The sequence below is a fragment of the Odontesthes bonariensis genome, chromosome 10 (assembly GCF_027942865.1).
Source record: "Odontesthes bonariensis isolate fOdoBon6 chromosome 10, fOdoBon6.hap1, whole genome shotgun sequence".
Classification (NCBI taxonomy): Eukaryota; Metazoa; Chordata; class Actinopteri; order Atheriniformes; family Atherinopsidae; genus Odontesthes; species Odontesthes bonariensis.
The window spans coordinates 2,928,430-2,947,956 of record NC_134515.1 but is presented as its reverse complement, the minus strand read 5'-3'; the positions used below and the strand labels follow the sequence as shown (position 1 = coordinate 2,947,956).

The window sequence follows — 19,527 nt, the reverse complement described above, 5'->3', positions numbered from 1 at the left end:
AAAAAGCAGATGTTCCTTCATGAAATCTGCTCTACACTGCCATCTACTGGACAAAACTAATGAAACAGGTTAAATTATGACAGTGACACGACTTTCTGAAGTGAGTTGAACAGCTGGATTACAGCATGCGTTAGCTTTGAGGAGGCACCTTAGGCCACTTCTGGAGCCCTGAACCAGCCCTGGGAGCACTTTGGTGTGAGAAGGAAGCAGGCAAAGAATGACCATCAGTCACATTAATGTTGGCATCAGTGGCCAGATCAGCCTGTAGGAAAGACCGAAGGACCAACACTGCTTCTATTAGACTGAACAAAGCAAAAAAAGAGAAATTAAAGACTCCAAACAGTGAGAATTTAATTTATCAGTAAATTTAATCAGTAAAGCAGCCTGGCTGTCAGCAGCGTTCACATGGTTTCATGGCTCTGCTCCTTTAAAGCTCCTCTCGTTTCTCCTTCTTGTCCTTCTCCTTTTGGAAGACCTTTCCATCGGATTGCTTCCTCCAGCTCAGCTTAATGTTCTTACGCTCTCCGTCCTCCCCCAGCTTCTCTTTGAGCTGAAACACAGGAAGATCAGCGTCCTTAACATCACGCGAGGAGAAAATTACACAGAAAAATGTTGTCGTTAAGACATTTCTGCCATTTTTTTCCTCTTTTGGAAGCTCTGTTTGAAGGCCCGTAAACACCAAGTCAACAGATGGTTGTTGGGAGCGTCTGAAGGGTCAGTAAACGTCTCTGTTGTGTTTTTAAGCTGCGTTACCTGCTGACGCCGCGTGTGACATCATCAGCTAAGCTGTTGCTACGCTACGAAAACAACACCCAGATGCATTCAATACATTTATGTATAAAAATAGAATATTTCAAATGATATTTTATTAGGACTGGGCGAGTTAACTCGTTAATAATTTAACGCCTATAAATGTTTTATTGCGCATTAACTCGTTTTTTTTTAAAATTTATTTATTTATTTGGGGCTTTTGTACCTTTTATGGATGGAAAGTTCAGAGAGACAGGAAGAAGGTGGCAGAGAGAGGGGGAACGACACGCAGCACTTTCTGTAAAAGTCTGCTGCTCACAGGCTTTTATTTTGTAAAAGTCTGTTGCTCACAGGCTTTTGTTTTGTAAGTCTGTTTATCACAGGCTTTTATTTTTGTAAAAGTCTGTTGCTGTCTGCTGTGGAACAGGAAAAGAAAGTAATCGGCGGATCCACCAAACATGGAGAAGGGTACGGAACTTTTACTCGGCCATTTTCATTTTAAAGTTCTTCCAGACGGCGGAGTCGACAGAACCAAAGTCATCTGTAAACACTGCCAAGTTGAATTGTCTTCTCAGCGTAGTAGTTCCAGTCTAAAATATCACTTAAAGGCAAAACACACAACTGATAGCAGCAAGTCATTCAAGGAAACAGACAGTGGAGCGAGGCTTCTACATAAAAACTACAGAAAGATGCTGATGTTAAAAGTGTGTTTGCACAACAAATGTTATGGCACTTTCATTCATATGGCAGCACATTTAAAATAAAGCTAAATGCTAAAAGCTATACACTACTTTTGGATTCGTTTTTGGATTTTACGTACAAATGTGATTAATCGAGATTAATCAGGGAAATCATGTGATTAATTAGATTAAACATTAAATCGCTGCCCAGCCCTACAGAAATGAAATCAAACTAAATGATAAAATACTTTATTTATCCTGAGAGGAACTCAGACATCATGAAGGAGGCTGTCGGTGGCGTGACCCTGAGCTCAGGAGCCTGAAGGCAAATTCTCGGGTTGTTTTAAAATGACGGAGCATGTCTGAATAAACTTCGGCCGCCTGGGACGCAAATGCTGCCAAACTCTTTGCATGTTGGTGTTGAAATGTTCCAGAAGCAGAATATATGTGCAGCCACAGGCTGGAGGAGGACGAGAGGACGGAGAGGACGGAGAGGACGGAGAGGATGGAGAAGGTGGAGAGGATGGAGAGGACAGAGAGGATGGAGAAGGTGGAGAGGATGGAGAGGATGGAGAGGATGGAGAGGATGGAGAGGGTGGAGAGGGTGGAGAAGGTGGAGAGGTTGGAGAGGATGGATGGAGAGGTTGGAGAGGGTGGAGAGGGTGGAGAAGGTGGAGAGGTTGGAAAGGATTGATGGAGAGGGTGGAGAGGATGGATGGAAAGGATGGAGAGGGTGGAGAGGGTCGAGAGGGTGGAGAGGTTGGAGAGAATGGAGAGGGTGGAGAAGGTGGAGAGGTTGGAGAGGATGGATGGAGAGGATGGAGAGGGTGGAGAGGGTGGAGAAGGATGGAGAGGGTGGAAAGGATGGAGAGGGTGGAGAGGGTGGAGAAGGACGGAGAGGACGGAGAGGACGGAGAGGGTGGAGAGGACGGAGAGGACGGAGAGGGTGGAGAGGGTGGAGAGGACGGAGAGGGTGGAGAGGGTGGAGAGGACGGAGAGGGCGGAGAGGGTGGAGAGGGCGGAGAGGACGGAGAGGACGGAGAGGACGGAGAGGGTGGAGAGGACGGAGAGGGTTGAGAGGACGGAGAGGGTGGAGAGGACGGAGAGGACGGAGAGGGTGGAGAGGGTGGAGAGGACGAAGAGGGTGGAGAGGACGAAGAGGATGGAGAGGAAAGAGAGGGTGGAGAGGACGGAGAGGACGGAGAGGACGGAGAGGGTGGAGAGGGTGGAGAGGACGGAGAGGGTGGAGAGGACGGAGAGGGTGGAGAGGGTGGAGAGGACGAAGAGGGTGGAGAGGATGGAGAGGACGGAGAGGACTGAGAGGACGGAGAGGACGGAGAGGACGGAGAGGACGGAGAGGGCGGAGAGGATGGAGAGGACGGAGAGGACGGAGAGGGCGGAGAGGGTGGAGAGGGTGGAGAGGACGAAGAGGATGGAGAGGGTGGAGAGGGTGGAGAGGGTGGAGAGGACGAAGAGGATGGAGAGGGTGGAGAGGGTGGAGAGGGTGGAGAGGACGAAGAGGATGGAGAGGGTGGAGAGGGTGGAGAGGGTGGAGAGGACGAAGAGGATGGAGAGGGTGGAGAGGGTGGAGAGGACGAAGAGGATGGAGAGGGTGGAGAGGGTGGAGAGGACGAAGAGGGTGGAGAGGATGGAGAGGACGGAGAGGACTGAGAGGATGGAGAGGACGGAGAGGACTGAGAGGACGGAGAGGACGGAGAGGACGGAGAGGGCGGAGAGGGCGGAGAGGGCGGAGAGGATGGAGAGGACGGAGAGGACGGAGAGGGCGGAGAGGGCGGAGAGGGTGGAGAGGGTGGAGAGGACGAAGAGGACGGAGAGGGTGGAGAGGGTGGAGAGGGTGGAGAGGACGAAGAGGATGGAGAGGGTGGAGAGGGTGGAGAGGACGAAGAGGATGGAGAGGGTGGAGAGGGTGGAGAGGATGGAGAGGATGGAGAGGACGAAGAGGATGGAGAGGGTGGAGAGGACGAAGAGGATGGAGAGGGTGGAGTGGATGGAGAGGGTGGAGAGGATGGAGAGGATGGAGAGGATGGAGAGGACGGAGAGGACGGAGAGGACTGAGAGGATGGAGAGGACGGAGAGGGTGAGGAGGACGGAGAGGACGGAGAGGGTGAGGAGGACGGAGAGGACGGAGAGGACGGAGAGGATGGAGAGGGTGGAGAGGATGGAGAGGACGGAGAGGGTGGAGAGGACGGAGAGGACTGAGAGGACGGAGAGGACGGAGAGGATGGAGAGGACGGAGAGGATGGAGAGGACTGAGAGGATGGAGAGGACGGAGAGGACGGAGAGGACGGAGAGGGTGGAGAGGACGGAGAGGGTGGAGAGGATGGAGAGGGTGGAGAGGACGGAGAGGATGGAGAGGGTGGAGAGGATGGAGAGGATGGAGAGGGTGGAGAGGACGGAGAGGATGGAGAGGGTGGAGAGGATGGAGAGGATGGAGAGGGTGGAGAGGGTTGTGTTGATGTGTCCCACCTGCTTCAGCAGGTCTTCCAGCACAGCGGGGTCGTTCAGATCCACGGAGGAGCTTGTCGCCACCTTCACTCTCACCACGTGCTTGGAAGAGGTCACAGCATCTTTGAAGTTTACAACAGAAAACAAGATTTGTGTTACTTTTGCACGACTGCTCTGGATGTTAATGTCACTCCTCAATGCACAGAGAATGCATTCCCCAGTAAGTAAACACGTCTCCTTACCGGAATAATATTATATTTAATAACAGCTTTAATCTCGTAATTTATTCTCGCCATATTTAATAACAGCTTTAATCTCGTAATTTATTCTCACCATATTTAATAACAGCTTTAATCTCATAATTTATTTTGGCCATATTTAATAACTTATTTCTCGTATTTTATTCTCGCCATATTTAGTAACAGCTTTAATCTCTTAATTTATTCGCGCCATATTTAATAACGACTTTAATCTCGTAATTTATTCTCGCCATATTTAATAACTTTAATCTCGTAATTTATTCTCGCAATATTTAATAACAGCTTTATTCTCGTAATTTATTCTTGACATATTTAATAACTTTAATCTCGTAATGTATTCTCGCCATATTTAATGACGACTTTAATCTCGTAATTTATTCTCGCAATATTTAATAACTTTATTCTCGTTATTTATTCTCGCCACATTTAATAACGACTGTAATCTCATAATTTATTCTTGCCATATTTAATAACAGCTTTAATCTCGTAATTTATTCTTGCCATATTTAAAGCAATACTATGTAACATTTCTACCTTAAAATAACAGATTGAATAATAATTGTGCGGCTGGAATGAGTTTTAATATTACGATTGGCCTGTCTCCTATACCCTTCGGGGGTCTGAGTTATGAAAACTGCGCTATGTAACTTTGCTGGAGCGGCCCGGGAGCTGAGCGGAAGTACTTCGACTTGATTTCTGGCACACCTACCGCAAAAACAAATAGACCCCTCTCACGCTCCCAGGTACATTTGATTACTCTTACCTTCTCGGTCGACATAGCTTGCACCTTCTGACTCCTCGCCGGTTCATTAACAAACGTGAAACATGAAAGCGAAAGGGTGTTGTATTTACGACCATACATTACCTCCAAGCCTGTTGGGGGAGCTCCATAGTGGGCTTATTGAGAAGTTAAATTGTATTGCTTTAATAAAGACTACATCCTCGCAATTTATTCTTGCCATATTTAATAACGACTTTAATCTCGTACTTTTTTCTCACCATATTAAATGCCGACTTTAATCACGTAATTTATTCTCACCATATTTAATAACAGCTTTAATCACGTAATTTATTCTCGCCATATTTAATAACTTATTTCTCGTAATTTATTCTTGCCATATTTAACAACGACTTTAATCTTGTAATTTATTCTCACCATATTTAATAACAGCTTTAATCACGTAATTTATTCTCGCCATATTTAATAACTTATTTCTCGTAATTTATTCTCACCATATTTAACAACGACTTTAATCTCGTAATTTATTCTCGCCATATTTAATAACTATATTCTCATCATTTATTCTTGCCATATTTAATTACAGCTTTAATCTTGTAATTTATCCTCGCCATATTTAATGACGACTTTAATCACGTATTTTATTCTCGCCATATTTAATAACGACTTTAATCTCATAATTTATTCTCGCCATATTTAATAACAGCTTTATTCTCGTAATTTATTCTTGACATATTTAATAACGACTTTAATCTCATAATTTATTCTCGCCATATTTAATAACAGCTTTATTCTCGTAATTTATTCTCGACATATTTAATAACGACTTTATTCTCGTAATTTATTCTCGCCATATTTAATAACTTTATTCTCGTAATTTATTCTCACCATATTTAATAACGACTAATCTCATAATTTATTCTCGCCATATTTAATAACAGCTTTAATCTCGTAATTTATTCTCGCCATATTTAATAACTTTATTCTCGTAATTTATTCTTGCCATATTCAAAGCAATACTATGTAACATTTCTACCTTAAAATAACAGATTGAAAAATAATTGTGCGGCTGGAATGAGTTTTAATATTACGATTGGCCTGTCTCCTATGCCCTTCGGGGGGTCTGAGTTATGAAAACTGCGCTATGTAACTTTGCTGGAGCGGCCCGGGAGCTGAGCGGAAGTACTTCGACTTGATTTCTGGCACACCTACCGCAAAAACAAATAGACCCCTCTCACGCTCCCAGGTACATTTGATTACTCTTACCATCTCGCTCGACATACCTTGCACCTTCTGACTCCTCGCCGGTTCATTAACAAACGTGAAATGTGAAAGTTTAATAACGACACTAATCTCATAATTTATTCTCGCCAAATTTAATAACGACTTTAATCTCGTAATTTATTCTCGCCATATTTAATAACAGCTTTAATCTCGTAATTTATTATCGCAATATTTAATGACGGCTTTAATTTCGTCATTTATTTTCGCCATATCTAATAACTTTATCCTCGTAATTTATTCTCGCCATATTTAATAACGACCTTAATCTTGTATTTTACTCTCGCCATATTTAATGACGGCTTTAATTTCGTCATTTATTCTCGCCATATTTAATAACGACCTTAATTTATTCTCTTTAATTTTTTTTTTAAATGTGGCCCTAATACTATGTCGTAGCGTATTAACCTGATGTGTAATGTCATTCTTCAATGCACAAAGAATGCATTCCCCAGTAATTAAACACGTCTCCTTACCAGAACAGACGACACCAGCGTCCTTACTGTGTCCACAGTTATGAACCCCAAACCCACGGTGAGAACACTCAGACAGGCTGCTTTCACTTCCTGAACAGGCCATGTCATCCAGCCAGATGGGCCCAGCTCCCCGACCAAAGTGTGCCCCTCCCGGAGCCTCCACTGCCCGCCCACAGCCCAGCTGCCTGCAGACCACCTCAGCATCCTGTACGCCCCAGCCGTCATCGCAGACCATTCCCCAGGAGCTGTTGTAGAAGACTTCCACTCTTCCAGAGCAGCGAGTTGGGCCGGATACTCTGATCAGAGCGTCTGCTGCACCTAGCAGATTAAAGATATTCTCTTTGTTAGCATTTATACAGAACATGAGGCCATGCATCTTTTCCATGTTCTCAGCATAACTGAACCATTTGTTGTCATTATTATATCCATCTTTAACTTTTCCATATTGTTGGGAAGCTGAACAGAGCGGGATAAGTAGGAGGCAGTTTCACGGCAGTTTGTCCAAAAATATCACCACAAGCTGTTTATTTACATGTTCCTTCTGCTTCCCATGTAGCAAAAAAAAAAAAAAATATATATATATATATATATATATATATATATATATATATATATATACAACAAAAATATAACTGAACAGTTAACTTAGTTGAACTAAATAAACAACAAAAATAAATTAATTTAAATGTAAATTGCTACACCCAATCAGCATGATGGTTGCCACTGCTTAAATAGCCTCACCTCACTGGGCACTGCCTCCTGGGTCGTACCAACAGAGGAGGGGACTCTACTGGCTTCTAACTTCACCATTTCACTGTTTCACACGTCACCAATCAAACAAATTACAGTAAAAACACTGTTACCTGATTTACCTTTTCATTTACATGTTAAACAAACATACATAAATTAAATACCAAATAAACCTAAATGATATCTAAACCTAATGTGTCTCACCTTCCTGATGTGGACTAGTCCAATGACCTCCCCCAATCATGTTCCCCAGAGTATAAAAGCAGAAATATTGCAGCACTTCCTCCCTTTGTCTCACACTTAAATGTTAATTTAACTCGTTCTAAGGAAATATAAATCAATAAATTATAACTGAATTTAACAAAAGTTGTCAGTGTTTATTTAAAGAAAATATGTTGAACTATGAAATATAACCAAACATAATACAAAACACAAACGAACCTGGGATAGTCTGTATCTGTACAATGATAATTACTGATAGTAAAATGATTGAAAAAAACCAAGTATGGTGAACTAAAGATGATATTAATAAAGGAGACAAATGGTCTCACCCACTTTGATCTTTGATCTTGACTTAAATCTCGTAATTTATTCTCGCCATATTTAATAACGACTTTAATCTCGTAATTTATTCTCGCCATATTTACTTCTCTTATTGACGTAGTTAACGATTATTATTATTTCTGGGAAACCTCTTATTATTAGACTTGTAAGCGAGAGTTTTATATATATATAAAAAAATGTAATTACATTTTTTTTTAATTTCTAAATTAAAGGCACAACAGCCCTAAATTATTATTATTTTTTAAATTGTAAAAAAAAATTTAAAAAATGCGTTAATGCACGAGAAAATATTTATCGGCGTTAAATAATTAATGCGTTAACGCGATAATAACGAGTTGCCCAGCCCTAATATGTATATATATATATATATATATAAATACAAAGATTTTCATACATTGGAATGTCTGTTTTACCGTCGTATTTAAGGAAAAGGGATGCATACTGAGCAGCCACTCCCTTGTCACAACGAGCTGGGTGGTAAAAGGGTCACATAAGCATGGATGAACCCCAATTAGTCAAGCTGAGCGCTTACTTGCAGCAGTTATTTCAACCCCAGCCACGTTATCTGGGTGTGTTAATTCCACTTTTAGAGCTTTTTTGTTCAGTGTTGTCCAAATTCGGTCAGACTTATATGTTTACATGTAATTTTAAAGTCACGTTTAAATCAATATTCTTTAATTATTCTCACTGATCTTCGACCATTAAAGTCTGATCAGTTTATCCGAGTCAGAGTCGATGATGCTGCCAAATCTGAGAAAAATCCCCTCAAAGCTCTTTAGAGATATCACATTCAGGAAAAGAGGATTTTCTTTCCTCTTCAGGACAAACGGGTAAGAGTCTGAGAGCATGAACGCTTTCAGCCGGGGCCAACGCCAAAGTTGAGGAATTCTGCTTAACTGCACAACAACACAATCTTCCCTCATTTAGCTCCAGACTGTAGTTAATGGTTTAGTTTTTATTAGTCCCTTATTATCATTACTCATCAAGCGTATTTTGATTAGTGGCAAACTCGGGGCCAAACCTCCAATCAGAGCAGGGAGTCATGAATAATGCAAAGTTAATGTAAATAGCTTCTCAGAGCTCAAAGAGTAACATGAACTAGAAAATTTTTGAAGAAATTTTGATGGGTGCCAATCTACTGCCCGCCCTATAAAAAAAAGTTAAGTTTAGTTGAAGTTGAGAGTCTCCTGTCACATATAAACTTTGAATGAGGTCTCTGTGATGTATGGCTGAGTTATGAGAACTCCAAAATAAGGCAGTTTTTCGCATTACAGGCAAAAGTGCCTTCTTTTTCTCTCCTTATGACCATGAGTTTTAATCCTGATGCATATGCTTGGAAGAAACCCTGTAAATATGAGAGTCTCCTGTCACATATAAACTTTGAACGAGGTCTCTGTGATGTTGTATGGCTGAGTTATGAGGCCTCCAAAACAGGGCATTTTTGGGCATTTTTGGTTTGTTAAGTGCTTTTGAATTGATTTTCTCATTGAATTTTGGGCCTCTGTGAGGCCCAGATTTCCAAAGACAGGTCTGCTGTAGACAGCCATGTCATTTTTATCAAGGTCCTGTTTAAAAAAAACAGTTTTTTTAGCATTTTAAAATGCATTTTGGGGCTCGTTAAGTGCTTTTCAATCGATTTTCGAGACAGGTCTGATGAAGATAGTTAGATCATTTTTTTATCAAGGTCCTGTTTAAAATATAGCTTTAATGGTATTTTGAAAATGGCCTCATTTTGTGCTTTTCAATCGATGTTCCCATTCCATTTTGCGCCTCTGCCAGTCCCTAAATGAAGGAGACATTTATGTCATTTTTATCAAGGTCCTGTGTAAAATACAGTTTTTATGCCATTTTAAATATGCCGAAGTGCTTAATATTAAGTGCTTTTCAATGCATTTTCCCAATGCATTGTGGGTACTTGCATAAAGGCATCTGCAAGGCCCAATATGGCTCCAAAAGGGCTCCATCTTGGCTTTGCCCACATAACCAGTGTCAGCCCAGAGCAGGCTGTTAAGCTTGTTGCTAGGAGACAGCTCGTCAGCATGCGAGCAGCTGCACCAACTGACACAGACTTTTGCCTGTTTAATTTGACCATTTTGGACTTTCGCCTACTTTCTCGAACAAACGGTCACAGCTCGAAAAGTAAATGTCGTATCTGAATCATTTTTGTACCGTGAGCGCCCAAGGGACGGCAGAAGCCAGTGGTGTAATTTTCATTCGGCTACCAAGTGGGGCTTGTTTTTTATGGCAGTTTTAAAATCATATCTAAACATTGATTTTATGATTTTAGCCATTTATAATGGAGTGGAGGGACGAAACTCTGCGCTCAGAGACAATTTGTGATGAATCTGTGTGGCAGAGGTCAATGAGTGTGACATTGTGTGAAAGAGGACAAAAATGCCTATGTTTTGTGATAAAATTTGTCCAGATCGGCCAGATATTTCAGACATGAGGGAGTTTTGTTTGACGAATCGGTGTAGAATGAAATTAAGAGTGAGAGGTAGAGTGGGAAAGACACAGGACCTGACACTTTGGCACCCCAAAACGTAAACTGCCGTTGTGTCAAAGCTGTATAAGATATATACAAACTTTTCGATTCAGTTAATGCCGAGAGTCTCGTGTCACTTACAAACTTTGAATGAGGTCTGTGCTATGCTGTATGGCTGAGTTATAAGGCCTCTGAAAAGGCCATTTTCAAGCTTGTTAAGGCCCAAAATGGCTTTTTTTTAAATTTTCCATGCGTTTTCCCATCCGCATTTTTCCGACATTTTCCCATTTTGCCGGAATTCCTTTTAACTAATGAGAGCAGTGTGCTTTTTATGTCGGTCGGAGTATCGCTGTCAGACTAGTAGCGCGCCAAACTTTAGGGCGGAAACGGGAAAAATAATAATCTGGCACAAGAGTAAGATGTGTGTCTAATGCCTTCGGCATTGGCACCCATAATTATTGTCAAATACAGTCGGATACTGTCATGGGCGTCAGTTTGATTTTAGAAGTGCTGGGGACAATTACCATAAACCTGAGTAAGGTTTGAAAAGTGCTGGGTACAAGCTAGGCCCATTACTTCCGAATTGAGGTTTCATGATAAATAATAGGCATTGCATTAGATGATGCGTATTGACGCGATATTGTCCCCATATTAAAAGTTAAAAGCCATCTGCGCGGTCTTGTTTAGGCCGTCGGAAACATCACTGCAGTCACGCCATCTACGCTTCAGAGAGGCACAGTCGCACGATCTACACTTGAAAATCGAGTGCGCGTCTACATCGCGTCATACGGTAAAGCGTTTGAGCCCAATGCACGATGTATATGGCTAGATTAAAATATTCATAAAAACAAAAATTCAAATTGTTTTCTGCAAACTCCATCTGATTCTTGTTCCACATGTCCCCAGCTACCTTTGTTGTAATTTTCAAGTTATTTCACTGCATCATTGTTTAATAATCTGATGCTGAAATCATACCCAATGCATGATGTATATGGCTAGATTAAAATATTCATAAAAAAATTTTAAATTGTTTTCTGCAAACTCCTCCAGATTCTTGTTCTACATGTCCCCAGCTACCTCTGTGGAGATTTCCAAGTCATTTCACTGCATCATTTTCTAATAATCTGATGCTGAAATCATCGGTGACATCCCCCCATCTCTTTATATCACTCTCCTTCTTTCCTTTTGCATAATGTGGTTTCATTTCACAATTTTTGCCTTTTACTTGCTTGATGTCCTTGTATGTGTATGTGTGTGTGACCATATTCCTTATTGGACATCCAGCCCTACCTGCACCAGCCCAAATCAACTCGTCATCTCTACCTTGTCTGCACCTCTCATCAGTGTACTATAGCCAAACAGGGAAGAGACAGAACCAAACTCAAATTATCACCACAACACCTCACAGTGAGCAGTTTAAAAAATACACCTATCATATCACTTGCATGGAAGATTTTGTTGAGAATTTTCATAAAATGTCTTCTCAGATTCCCAAAGAAACTTAATGTTGATAAATCTGATGTAGCAATCAAATTTAACATATTTAAAACTCAACATATTTAAAAATGATTTAACAGAACTATATATGATGCCGTTACACAACTCAAACTATAATTTCTTTTCCATCCTAATGCCTACACTGAACTGTCAACTTCGATATAGATTTCTGAGTTCACAGGGTGCACTTGAATGCACCATAAAACCGCTCACACGCTTTACCGTACGACGCGATGTAAACGGGAACTCGATTTTCAAGTGTAGATAGCGCGACCGTGCCTCTCCGAAGCGCAGATGGCGTGACCGCAGTGAAACATCCTGGGTTGGGACAAACTTAAGTGTAGGCCCTATTCGTAATTTTCAAAATCTGCATTTTAGTACAAGACACGATTTCAGTTATTGCACAGCCCTTGACACACCAACAAATCTCAGACAAACCTCGACCAAGCAAGAGCGCATCAGGAGACGTAGCCTGGCTACAAACAGCCCTCGCTTGACAAAGTTTTCAAACATCGCCAGGCTATGAAACGACGGGCAAAAGTGAACGAGCAGCAACCCCTCTGTGAAATAAGTTTTCATTCATTGTCTATCTCGCCTGATATGCATCATAAACACTGACGAATCTTCACCTGCAACACCAGCGACGTCTTTCATTACACTGTAACAGACTGCAGACCGCCAGCGCAGTGTGTGGGAGCGGATTCAACATAGTTGCTATTCAGCAATGGGGGCTGATCGCAAGCGCATTCATACAAGAAGAGTGAAAGCAGAGCGGATCAAATAGTCTTTGGTTAGGAGAATGCCATGATATAAAATGATAGTTTTTAGGTTCTGCACCAAAAGCGGCGTTTGCACTTTCTCTACTTTTTTAAAGTGGTGGGGACAAATCTGCTCGTCAGACAAAGTGCCGGGGACGCGTCCCCACCGTCCCCGGCGGAAATGACGCGCCTGGATACTGTTGTAAATCCACCGTAAATATACAGTGATACAGATACAGTGCACTTATTTAGGATGGCTTTTGATACCCAGTAGTATGATATAGTATATTTTGAAAATATAAGAAAATATTGTTAAATGACTGATTTAAATGTTAATTGTGTAACCATGACAACCGGTTACTATTTCTCAGATGATATGAATGTTTTTGCCGTCATCATTTCCCTGATTCTGTAAAGATTCTGTAAATATTCCCTGATATTTTGTAAATATTACAAAATATTTACAAAATATTATTTACATTTATTATTCATTTAAATTCATTATTAATAATTGTAATAATTGTTAGAATTGTAAAATAGTATTTTACAATTATTGTAAAATACAGTCGGATACTGTTGTAAATCCACCGTAAATTTACAGCAATTCGTTACAGTGAGTTTCACTTGTGCAGTTTCCCATTTCCATCTGTCCTTCCAACATGAGCAACGAGATAACTTCCAAATGTAAAGTTTCCTTCTGACTGATCTGGGCTCCGGTGTTATGCTAAGTGCTCCCACATTGGTGAAAGAGATGCTATAAAATGTGCAAATGTGGGATTATCATAAGTGTTCATGTATTATTGATCCACATGAAAAAATGGGGAAGAAGATGAACGAATGAAACACCTGCCAGCTCAATATTATCACTGTAACTTTAGTGGATAAATGGAATAATCCACACCGGAAACACTCCCGCGAATGGGGATGCACTTCTCGGCACAACACCGGAGCCGCGGCTCCCTGTGGCTTTGGGGAAATAAACGATGAGCATTTCATTTGATTTCATCACATTTTATTTAAATGTAATCCTAAATGTGAAGATTACGGTGGTAGTTTATCATTAAAACGTGTTTTATTTTGTCGCTCAAAATGCGCCCTATTCAAATGACGGTATGTGTAATTTTTTGATAAAAGGTCTAATTTGTGTATATGTGGTGCTAAAGAGATGGTCTGACCTTTTTATTTATCTTTGTTCAGCCAAACTCTACCTTTCATGGTCAGTTTCAGAATAAACAGCATGTTGATTGTTGTCATTGTTATTTACAAATACTGAAATAAAAATAAAAAACATGTTCATAATGCCATTTTGTCAATTTTTATTTTTAAGTTGGATAAACTAAGATATGTTAAGTACATTTATTTAAAATTAAGTAGTGCTCACTTACTTTGGAACAGTATATTAAGTTAATGTCACTTATTTTTATTGAGTTCCTGTCAACTTGACATATTGAAGTGGATTACACTACGATGCCTCAAGTGTAATTTATTGCAAATTTCAAGTGATGCCCATTTTTTTTGGCCGAATATATTAAGTTAATGTGACTCAAAGTATTTGAGTTGTAACAGCTTGATTTTAATTTAACTATACTGAGATACATTAAGTTCTCACAACTTCAAATACTTAAATACTTAAATTCACTTAAATATAATAATTTCACACTACTTCACACAATTAAGTTTGTTTACTTACTTTTCCCAAGGTAATCGGTTTCCTAAATTTATTTAAGTAAACTCAACTTGTTAGAATTTACAGTGTAACCCCAAACCCCACGCGAGTTATGGAGCCTTTCGACCCCCGGCAGGCTCCCGGTGTCTTCTTTTTAGTGGGAAACGAGCCCAAACGGGTCCAAAAACGGGTCCAAACGGACCAATCAGAACACGGCAGCAGTGCCAGGTGGACAGCAGGGAGTGTTCTGTAACCGGTTAGTTCTGAGAGCGCTGATGGAACTAAATGACTCACCTGATGCAGCCATGATGAACAGAACCCTCTCCATCCTCTCGTCCTCCTCCAGCCTGTGGCTGCACATATGTTCTGCTTCTGGAACATTTCAACACCAACATGCAAAGAGTTTGACGGCATTTGCATCCCAGGCGGCAGAAGTTTATTCATTTTAAAACAACCCGAGAATTTGCCTTCAGGCTCCTGAGCTCAGGGTCACGCCACCGACAGCCTCCTTCATGATGTCTGAGTTCCTCTCGGGATAAAGAAAGTATTTTCTCATTTAGTTTGATTTCATTTCAGGACTGTGAGGCTCGCTGTTTCTCACTGTGAGCCCAACAGACTGCAGTCACTGCCGTCATGGAGCCTGATGTAGTTCTCACAGCTTGGATGGGATTTGGATCTTTTCCTTGGCTTTTAATAGGCTGTCAATTTTATGTACACAGATATTTTATTCACCAAATGTAGACATTATTAAATCCAGGTTATAAACTAGGGCTGGGCGAGTTAACTCGTTAATTATTTAAAGCCGATAAATATTTTATCGCGCATTAACGCAGGTTTTATTTACTTTTTAATTTAAAAAACATATATATTAAATTAAAAACTTTTTTGCGGGGCTTTTGTGCCTTTAATGGATAGGAAAGTTCAGAGAGACAGGAAGCAGGGGGCAGAGAGAGGGGGAACGACATGCAGCACAGGGCCGTCTGATGAGGGACTCGAACCGGGGCCAGCTGAACCCACTATGCCACGGACCACCCCTGTTTTATTATTACCTCCGCCAAGGAGGTTATGTGATCGCCCGAGTTTGTCTGTTGGTTTGTCTGGATGTTCGTCTGGATGTTCGTTCGTCTGTTCGTGCTGCAATCTTGCGACCTCCACAAGGTGGCGCGACCTCAAGGTGCCAAAGCCAAACAGAGACAAAGCCAGACAGAATGCATGTTGCGCGGATTTGCTGTAATTAGCACAACAAAAGATTGCAACGGTAAGCCAGTGTGCATAACTGCATATAGCGTAATAATAACGGCGAACACTGCTTCCCCACAAAACATTATAATAATAATAATATTAATAATAATTAATAATAACGGCGAACACTGCTGTTCAATAATGAATAGGGAGAAGGGAATGCCTCTTCTGCTGACAGCGCCAAACAACAAGTAGCCCACATCAGGAACGTATGTCCATACATGGCTCGCTATCCACAGGTAGGTTGGCGGTTGGCGGAGGTCTGCACTCTCTGAGTGCATTTCTAGTTATATATACAAATGCAATGAATCGTGATTAATCACAGAAATCATGTGATTAATTAGATTAATCGTTGCCCAGCCCTAGTTAAAGACATTTCTGTTCTCATGTGTCTATGCATGAAATCTGCATGATATCTTTTAACTTATCTGGACTGTTGCTTGTTTTTAAATTCATTTAAATTATTTTATTTGTTTGTCTTTATATTCTTTTATGTATTTTTAATGCTTCTTCCACTCCCTGCTGCAATGCTTTTATTTTATGTAAAGCACTTTGAACTGTTTGTACATGAAATGTGCTACAAATAAAGTTGATTTGATTTGATTTGATTGGATTTACTGTTAAAGCTGTGCAGTGGACAGGATGCAAATCCTCCCTTATTCAGATGCTCTGGTCTGCGGCTGCTGCTCCTCTTTAACCCGCTCAGACTGCGGCAGCAGATTTGTGTAACTGATCCTTTAACAGCTGTCTGCACCGTTTGATGCATCCGTAACGACACACTGAGGTGAGGCTCAGATAAAAACGACCAGGTGTCTGTGTTCTGTCCTGCTGGAACACATCGGCCTTCTTAAGGTGGATCCGTGCCCCGTCAGTTAGGAACCGAACTTTGATCAGCCTTCTTAAGGTGGATCCGTCCCCCGTAAGTTAGGAACAGAACTTTGATCAGCCTTCTTAAGGTGGATCCGTCCCCCGTCAGTTAGGAACCGAACTTTGATCAGCCTTCTTAAGGTGGATCCGTCCCCCGTCAGTTAGGAACAGAACTTTGATCAGCCTTCTTAAGGTGGATCCGTCCCCCGTCAGTTAGGAACAGAACTTTGATCAGCCTTCTTAAGGTGGATCCGTCCCCGTCAGTTAGGAACAGAACTTTGATCAAACTTCTTAAGGTGGATCCGTCCCCGTCAGTCAGGAACAGAACTTTGATCAGCCTTCTTAAGGTGGATCCGTCCCCGTCAGTTAGGAACAGAACTTTGATCAAACTTTTTAAGGTGGATCCGTGCCCCGTCAGTTAGGAACAGAACTTTGATCAGCCTTCTTAAGGTGGATCCGTCCCCCGTCAGTCAGGAACAGAACTTTGATCAGCCTTCTTAAGGTGGATCCGTGGCCCGTCAGTTAGGAACAGAACTTTGATCAGCCTTCTTAAGGTGGATCCGTCCCTGTCAGTTAGGAACAGAACTTTGATCAGCCTTCTTAAGGTGGATCCGTCCCCCGTCAGTCAGGAACAGAACTTTGATCAGCCTTCTTAAGGTGGATCCGTCCCCCGTCAGTCAGGAACAGAACTTTGATCAGCCTTCTTAAGGTGGATCCGTCCCTGTCAGTTAGGAACAGAACTTTGATCAGCCTTCTTAAGGTGGATCCGTGGCCCGTCAGTTAGGAACAGAACTTTGATCAGCCTTCTTAAGGTGGATCCGTCCCCCGTCAGTTAGGAACCGAACTTTGATCAGCCTTCTCAAGGTGGATCCGTGCCCCGTAAGTTAGGAACAGAACTTTGATCAGCCTTCTTAAGGTGGATCCGTCCCTGTCAGTTAGGAACAGAACTTTGATCAGCCTTCTTAAGGTGGATCTGTCCCCCGTCAGTTAGGAACCGAACTTTGGTCAGCCTTCTTAAGGTGGATCCATCCCCCGTAAGTTAGGAAGAGAACTTTGATCAGCCTTCTTAAGGTGGATCCGTGGCCCGTCAGTTAGGAACAGAACTTTGATCAGCCTTCTTAAGGTCGATCCGTCCCCGTCAGTCAGGAACAGAACTTTGATCAGCCTTCTTAAGGTGGATCCGTGGCCCGTCAGTTAGGAACAGAACTTTGATCAGCCTTCTTAAGGTGGATCCGTCCCCCTTCAGTTAGGAACAGAACTTTGATCAGCCTTCTCAAGGTGGATCCGTCCCCCGTCAGTTAGGAACCGAACTTTGATCAGCCTTCTTAAGGTGGATCCGTCCCCCGTCAGTTAGGAACAGAACTTTGATCAGCCTTCTTAAGGTGGATCCGTCCCCCGTCAGTTAGGAACAGAACTTTGATCAGCTTTCTTAAGGTGGATCCGTCCCCCTTCAGTTAGGAACAGAACTTTGATCAGCCTTCTTAAGGTGGATCCGTGGCCCGTCAGTTAGGAACAGAACTTTGATCAGCTTTCTTAAGGTGGATCCGTGGCCCGTCAGTTAGGAACAGAACTTTGATCAGCTTTCTTAAGGTGGATCCGTCCCCCGTCAGTCAGGAACAGAACTTTGATCAGCCTTCTTAAGGTGGATCCGTCCCCCGTCAGTTAGGAACAGAACTTTGATCAGCCTTCTTAAGGTGGATCCGTGGCCCGTCAGTTAGGAACAGAACTTTGATCAGCTTTCTTAAGGTGGATCCGTCCCCCTTCAGTTAGGAACAGATCTTTGATCAGCCTTCTCAAGGTGCAGGGGCGTCTGTAGCTTGAGCAAACATTCGGGGCTGTAGCCCAGACATGAAAATAATTTTTAACGGGGGTCAGGGGGTTTTTCCCCCGGGATTTTAAAAAAAAAAAGGGGGTGTTAAAATGAAAATTTAACACAGTTCATGACCAGCTGCTTAACATGTTGAATGCCGAGCTGTGAATGTTGGCATTCATGTTTTGATAAAATGCCGAGATCCATATATCCAAATGCTGCCATTGTGTCTTTGTTAGCCTAATGCACAAGAGAGAGAGAGCGAGCGATTCTGTTGTCAAGAACCTGGGAGCTAATGTGCGCTGTTAGCACTTAAGCACTTCGTGGATACTACTGAAACGTGAAGATTGTGACGACGTGACAAATTTGTTTTGTTTAGATCAACCACTCTCAGAGATCGCATGAAACACCGATGACGGTGTCTTAGTTCTGTGTTTTGGTAACCCAGCTTGACCGTCGGAGCCCAGTCCACTGACAGCAGCTAACAACGCGCTGGGGCAGCCTTCAAAACAAAGCCCAAACGTAGCCCGTATTACATTACTGTTGATCGGCATTTAGCAACATAATACTTTACTGCACTACTACAAAACTGTTAGATTTACCACATACCTTTGAAAAGTGGTCACCGCAGACACGAGCATTTGCAAATTCAGCTCCTCCAGTCTGTAAACGTAGGTTAACTATCCACTTTTTGCGGCGTTGTTCTGTGAGTTTTTTTCCATTTCTCACCTCTATGGGCGATTACCTTCGGTACCCGATAGTAACCCTTTCCCTTCTCTCGGTTAGACCGATTGCTACATCCAAAAACGGCACAAAACTGAGGTATTTTGGGCAAAAAGTGGCAGACAAAGAGAGAGGGGGAACGACATGCAGCACAGGGCCGTCTGATGAGGGACTCGAACCGGGGCCAGCTGAACCCACTATGCCACGGACCACCGCTGTTTTATTATTACCTCCGCCAAGGAGGTTATGTGATCGCCCGAGTTTGTCTGTTGGTTTGTCTGGATGTTCGTCTGGATGTTCGTTCGTCTATTCGTGCTGCAATCTTGCGACCTCCACAAGGTGGCGCGACCTCCACAAGGTGGCGCGACCTCCACAAGGTGGCGCGACCTCAAGGTGCCAAAGCCAAACAGAGACAAAGCCAGACAGAATGCATGTTGCGCGGATTTGCTGTAATTAGCACAACAAAAGATTGCAACGGTAAGCCAGTGTGCATAACTGCATATAGCGTAATAA

The 19,527-nt window shown here is 42.3% G+C and overlaps 1 protein-coding gene across 1 annotated transcript in view; it reads right to left on the bottom strand.

Moving 5' to 3' along the window:
* Positions 1 to 301: 301 nt before the first annotated feature.
* LOC142390481 (uncharacterized) overlaps positions 302 to 19,527 on the bottom strand; it is a 48,683-nt gene continuing 29,457 nt past the window's right edge. Inside the window, exons 6-7 of the mRNA XM_075475943.1 lie at positions 3,918 to 4,018; positions 302 to 550 (exon numbers count right to left, since the gene is read on the bottom strand). Of these exons, the coding sequence (XP_075332058.1) occupies positions 428 to 550; positions 3,918 to 4,018 (224 nt within the window). The 3' untranslated portion in view covers positions 302 to 427. The remainder of the gene's footprint in view (positions 551 to 3,917; positions 4,019 to 19,527) is intronic.